Source organism: Triticum aestivum, chromosome 7D, assembly GCF_018294505.1.
Source record: "Triticum aestivum cultivar Chinese Spring chromosome 7D, IWGSC CS RefSeq v2.1, whole genome shotgun sequence".
Taxonomy (NCBI): Eukaryota; Viridiplantae; Streptophyta; class Magnoliopsida; order Poales; family Poaceae; genus Triticum; species Triticum aestivum.
In genome coordinates, this window is record NC_057814.1 from 16,295,591 (window position 1) to 16,301,947 (window position 6,357).

The 6,357-nt window shown below is 48.4% G+C and overlaps 1 protein-coding gene across 2 annotated transcripts; it reads right to left on the reverse strand.

Moving 5' to 3' along the window:
* Positions 1 to 2,590: 2,590 nt before the first annotated feature.
* Positions 2,591 to 5,645, reverse strand: LOC123170226 (6-phosphogluconate dehydrogenase, decarboxylating 1). 2 transcript variants are annotated; one of them, XM_044588064.1, is made up of 2 exons: positions 5,477 to 5,645; positions 2,591 to 4,299 (listed from the first exon to the last, which is right to left on the reverse strand). In XM_044588064.1, the coding sequence occupies exon 2, from the start codon at positions 4,290 to 4,292 to the stop codon at positions 2,853 to 2,855; it is 1,440 nt and encodes a 479-aa protein (XP_044443999.1). In that variant the 5' UTR covers positions 4,293 to 4,299; positions 5,477 to 5,645; the 3' UTR covers positions 2,591 to 2,852. The 2 variants fall into 2 exon arrangements, with proteins under 2 accessions (XP_044443999.1, XP_044443998.1); XM_044588063.1 differs by having other exon boundaries at positions 5,331 to 5,599.
* Positions 5,646 to 6,357: the final 712 nt, after the last annotated feature.

Sequence of the window (6,357 nt, forward strand, 5' to 3'; positions counted from 1 at the left end):
CAGAGTTAGATAGAACTTGGACTCAGTTCAGGTCAGTTGATCTTTGAACTACATTCTACATAGAGAGGGTAATACCGAAAACAGCCTTGCAAAGACCGAGCTCCATGGAGCTCGTTTGGCAAAAAAAAACAAAATACATTTAGAATTTTCAAAAAATGTCAACTTTTTTTCTACCAATACATATGCATATTCTTCAAGTATGTGTGTGTGTGTGTGTGTTAACGAAATTTTATACATGAATACTACAAATATATGTCTACATGTATACGTTTTTTCGTATTTTTTGATGTCTACATGTATATGTGTATTTTTGCTGAAAACATAAATAAAGAGCTCAATGGAGCTGGGCCTCTGCAGACACTTTTCGTGGTAATACCACCCCTTTTCATGATTATTTATGTTCACAGTTAATCTTGTTTTTGACAGTGTGTTCAACTGTTCACAACTGAACTATGTAACACATGAACTGTACTGTACATGATCCAGTACAAAAAATACATAAACGGTGCCACACCAGCAGGGGGTCGGCTTGCCAATCCCAGTTGACCTTGCAAAGGTGTTTGAGCTCATCGGAGATGATTTCGGCTGTTGCCACACCAGAGCCACGGACAGTCACCACCGCAAGGAGTGGGGTATCCGATACTTCCACCTTCAGAACCTCGATATGGAAGAACCCCATCCCTTCGATGCCGTGACCATACATCGTTAAGTTCCTCAGTCATAGGGCGATCTGGACATAGCAAAGCAGGGTGCCCCGTCTCCTTGCATCTCTCTGGACATAGCAATTCAGTAGTTGTTTCTTTTTCTCTTTCATCTCTCTTCTTTTTTTTCTTTTTGCGGCTTGAAAAATGTATTACTCAAGTAGTAGCAGAGCTACAGTCTGAAAAACAAAGATCAATTACCTCTGATAGGCCAGAGTTTAACCAAACGACAGTTCTACCTTCTCTATTGGCAAATTTAGCCAAGTAGTCACTAACAATGTTCTTTTTCTCTTTCATCTCTCTTCATAGTTAAGCACCGAGTGCATTCACCGGCAAGGTGATGCTTCCTTGAACGAGTTTCTTTTTCAATATTTTCTCCACCCAGCAAATTTATGATGACAATATAGCATGAATAGTACTTGTATAGAGCGGGTTTTTTGGCGAATCTTTGACCCGGCATATAATGAAAGTCATTCTCTGGCAAACTTTTTTATATTTTTGGCGAATCTTTGACCCGGCATATAATGAAAGTCATTCTCTGGCGAACCTTTTTATATTTTTGGCGAATCTTTGACCCGGCATATATTTGACCCGGCATATAATGAATTACTAAATTATTTTTGCATATAGGGTGCTCTGGCACCCCAGAACACCGAAATTGGTAAAGCTACCTGGATGGCTGATGGCACGGATAGGCCTGGTCCCTGGTTTCTTCGCTTAGCTATTCTCAGCTCCTCGTAGATCAGATCAGTGTTGAAGGCCGAGCAGAAGAGCGGCTACCTCAGCTTATTCAGGTTCAGAACAGGTGTTCATGCAGATCACAGGACAAACGGCTTGAGCGTTACGGCCATTTTACCCATCCATCGTCAGGCCCATCTCCTCGCTCCTTGCCATCTTCAGAGCTTTGGCCACATCTCAGCAGCAAACAGAGGCTCCTTGCAGCAGGCACATCTAATATGGATGGATGAGATTCTTCAGTAATTAATTGACAAGAACGCCATAACAGAAGTAGGGTACTATTGTGGTTCTTGCATCTTCACCAATGAAGATAGTAGCACCAACAGCCAGTCCACTCCTGCGAACCCAAGGTAAGTCCCATACTTTGCGCATTGGATCTCTGAGCGCAGCCAACAATGGCAATGCCATGGTGAGCATCTTCAGTTTCATGGCCACAAACCTTGCAAAATATTGGCAGCGGCGGGCGGCGAGGCGGGTGAGGTGCGGTCAAATGCCTGCGAGATGCACCATGGCTCCTCGGCCCCACGATTGGCCTGAAGTAGGAAACAATCCGAAAGCGGAAGCAGAGTAGCAAACCCGCCTCCGCACCGCAGCTTCTCCAGCGTGCAAAGTACGCCTTCAAGCTCGGTTTGCGGACTCCACGGAAGAGCTGTCTTTGCACGACAGCACCAGGAGACGCCCTGATCAGACTGAGCGCTGATGATCGGCAATCAAGGACAGTTTAGTCCAGCCCATATACACTCCAGCAATTAGATGGAAGTTACTCGAGAGCATAAATGGGTCGATCTCGGATGAAACTTGGGTGCTATAACCACGGTAATATTTTGTCGAGATGAGCCAGTTTAGAATAAAGTTCGACAAAATTTGGAGTCAGTTCCAGTCAGTCAAACAGATTTTCTCTACCATAGGTCTGATCTTGGAACTACATAGAGGCTAATGATACCACCACCCCTTCCATGAAGGTTCACAATTGGGTAGGCAAATATGGCCTATCTTCCAAACAAAAAAGGACTTGTCACATGCTACCATAGACACAAGAGATAGCAACAAATTTTTGTGAGAATCATATGACACAACAAACAAGCAACAAGCAGTGGTTCTGCTCATAAAGCAGCCTTGCGAAAGCAGGACCATTGGCTATCAAACACAGGTAGGTAAAAACACATTTTATTCAAACTAATTCAGAATGGCAATGTCTTCCCTCCAGGGTTGATCAATCACATGGAAGTAGTGGAGACTGGAGAGAATATGTGATCTCCTTGTAGAAAATAAATACAGGACTCGGTACTCAAATAATAAAAATTAAACGGCGGTTCCTCCCCTACAGGAAAAGGACTCATGACTGGCAGCAACAAAGGATACCAAGAAGACGAAACCTGATGGACCGTCTCTTGGTAGAGCAGCAGCAGCATCTTAGATCTTCGAGTTGGCGATCTTGTACCACTCGGTGTGGAAGGAGCCGGGCATGTCAACCCTCTCGTAGGTGTGCGCCCCGAAGTAGTCCCTCTGGGCCTGGACGAGGTTTGCAGGAAGCCTGTCCCTCCGGTAGGAGTCAAAGTAGGCCAGACTCGCGGACATGCCAGGGGTGCTGACGCCGTTGTTGATGGCGAGGCAGACGACCCTCCTCCATGCGGCTTGCCTGTCCATGATCTCCTGCGCGAACTCAGGGTCGATGAGGAGGTTGGCGAGCTCACCGTTCCTGTCGTAGGCCTTCTTGATGCGGTCCAGGAAGCTGGCGCGGATGATGCACCCACCCTTCCAGATCCTGGCCAACTCGCCGAGGTTGAGGCCCCATCCCTTCTCCGTGCTCTTGGCCTTGATGATGTTCATGCCCTGGGCGTAGCTGCAGATCTTGGAGGCGTAGAGGGCTTTCCTCACATCCTCGATCAGCTGTGCCTTGTCGACAGTTTCGCCACTGGAGTAGTCACCCTGGAAGATCTTGGAAGCCGCGACACGCTCATCCTTCAGCCCGCTGAGGAACCTGGAATCCAAGGATGCCTCAATGGTAGGAGCAGCCACAGAGAGCTCAGCAGCCTGCTGCACTGTCCACTTCCCAGTTCCCTTCATCCCGGTCTTGTCCAGGACCTTGTCGACCAAGTAGCCTTCACCCTGGTCATCCTTGATGCTGAATATATCAGCAGTGATCTCGACCAAGAAACTGAGGAGCTCACCCTTGTTCCACTCGGCGAAAACCTGCTGCAGCTCACCGTTTGTGAGCTTGCCAACCGACTTGAGAACATCATACGCCTCAGCGATGAGTTGCATGTCACCATACTCAATGCCATTGTGAACCATCTTGACAAAGTTTCCGGATCCACCCTTCCCAATGTATGTGACACACGGGCCACTGTCAGGGACCTGAGCAGACACCTTGAGAAGAATGTCTTCAATGTACTGGTATGCCTCCAGCGAGCCTCCAGGCATCATGGAGGGGCCATGGCGGGCACCCTCCTCTCCTCCGGAAACACCCATCCCGAGGTAGAGGAGTCCACGCTCCTCCATCACCTTCTCCCTCCTTTCCGTGTTCTCGTACCACTCGTTTCCTCCATCAACGATGCAGTCACCCTGCTCCAGGTGTGCTGCGAGCGTGGCGATAGTCTGGTCAACCGGAGCGCCGGCCTTGACAAGCATGATGACGACACGTGGCTTCTGAATGGAGTTGACGAAGGATGCAGGGTCATGGAAACCGTAGAGAGGAAGGTTTCCTTCTAGCTTGGCGCGCTGAACGGTCTCATCGACCTTGGAGGTGGTCCTGTTGTAGACGGAGATGGGGAAGCCTTTCTCCGCAATGTTGAGGGCAAGGTTCTGCCCCATGACGGCGAGGCCAGCAAGACCAATTCTGGTGAGAGCCATCTTGTACCTGAAAAAGATATGCACCAAACACAAAGTTAGTTAGATCATTTATTTATGCATGTCTTACTAGAAAGGATAAAAGCCTGCCTAGAGAGGCCAAACGATGATGCATATGCACTGGACGCAAGAACAAGCTTCACTCTGACAAACTGTTTGCAGCGAACAGAGGTTCCAGACAGTAGCAAATGGATAACTGAATGTGAGGCTATAAATGTCAATTAGAGTAGATGCAATCAGTACTGGACGCTATGTTCACCGGATAGATGCAGCAGGGCGGACATGTCAAATTTAAATCCATAACCAACTACAGCCTACTCTTTTATGGTCTACGGCAACATAGTTCACTAGGAAATCAGAATCGCATCGAACAGCGCCGCCGATGTGATTGAGCGAGCGACATGATGATTTGCTCAATAAACCGATAGTATACTGCAACATAATCCATAGTCCGGGTCGATCAGCCGTGACCCACGAGGCCAAGACAGCGCAGCTCGGGCACAAATCCCATGCTGGCTGCTCAGGAACATACTAGGACTACTACCAGTACTGACATGCACAAAACATAGCACAGCTATCATCCAGCGTCGATCATATGGTGGCATGGTTTCAGCTAGAGCCACCATCATGCAGAAACAACAAGAACAAAAAAAAAAAGCAGAAAAACGTAGATAAACAGGGTACACCCCTGCATCCTCAACTACAGGCTACAGCTACTTGTAGAAACACATGATACAGTAGCTGATGATGCTACCTACACATGAGCTATGTCCCTGCCTGTCGGGCAATTCATGCTACCGCAGGACCAACAGAACCAGCATCGCCGTTTTTAGCTTGACTGGCACGTGTATGATCTAATCTAGTGTCGTGTCGGTAGACAGACGCAACCAACGCGAGATCCCCTGCCATGACCCGGTCAAGTAGATTGCTCCCGTCCCATGGATCTGAGGCGGGCACTGTCCAACCCAGCTTCAGCCCGCTACCGCCCGCCCGTCCCTAAAAGCAGAAGTAGGAAAAAACTCGGCGAGCCGCCTCACGTACCTCGCCGGTATCGCCTCGATTCCTCCGCCCGCCCCGCCGGAAGCCACGCCCGGGCTGCGACGGAGATCGGGGTGCGAGCGAGCGAAGGAACGAACGAGGGGGGGAGAGGAAGGAGGGAGATTCGGGAGGGGGGAGAGTGGCCTGGCCTGCCGATGAGATCTGCCTGCGCTGCGCGGGTCGGGGAGGAAGGAAGACGAGTGTTGGGCCGTTGGCCGACGGGTGGGGCCCGGGCTGGCGGCTCCGCGCGCACCGCACCAAGGGGTGGGTGGGTGGGTGGACAGTGGGGGGTGGGTAGGTTAGGGCCGCCCACCTCTGGCACGGGATCTCAGTCCCCGCCCGCCCGCTCGGACTGCCACGGGCGCCCTGGACGGAAGCAGCGAGGACATGTCTGTATTACACACGAACATCAAATTCAGTTAGCACTTAGCACTGGACAACTCCAGGATACAAAATTCAGTAAAATGAAAATAGAGACAGCATCAATAAAGTGTTTAATCTGCAGAATTTAGTACCGAAAATGAACTGAAGAAGAGTTGAACTGAGGCATTCATTATACAATCAATTAGAAAATAAAATCAAAATGAATTGAACAATGTACAAACTTTGAGCATTAGTAACTCAAATTTGGCAACAACAATCTGTTCTTACATAATCCTTGAAGTACATAAATTAGGCCAATCTACTTGCACACTTAGGCCACGAAAGACTATAGTCAGCCCCCAAAATCCAAAATACTATAGTCATCTTTGTCCAAAATACTAGTCAAAATGTCCAAAATACTATCTAACAAGCTTGTACATGTTAGAACGGATCTTCATCATAAACACCGCCAGGGGGAGCCATCAACAGTTGTGTGTAACTGATATTTGCTTGAGGCTGTACACCATCATCCTTCTCCACTCTTACTTGAGGCTGTGCACCATCATTTTTCTTTTGTTGCTACCATGAAAATTCCAGTATTTAGTCTAGGAATTAGTGGTAACAATATATCATGTATAGATGGGAACATACCTTTGCTGCTTTTTTT

Coding starts and splice junctions, on each gene's coding strand:
- LOC123170226 (XM_044588064.1), bottom strand. CDS start 4,292: ATGGCTCTCACCAGAATTGGTCTTGCTGGCCTCGCCGTCATGGGGCAG.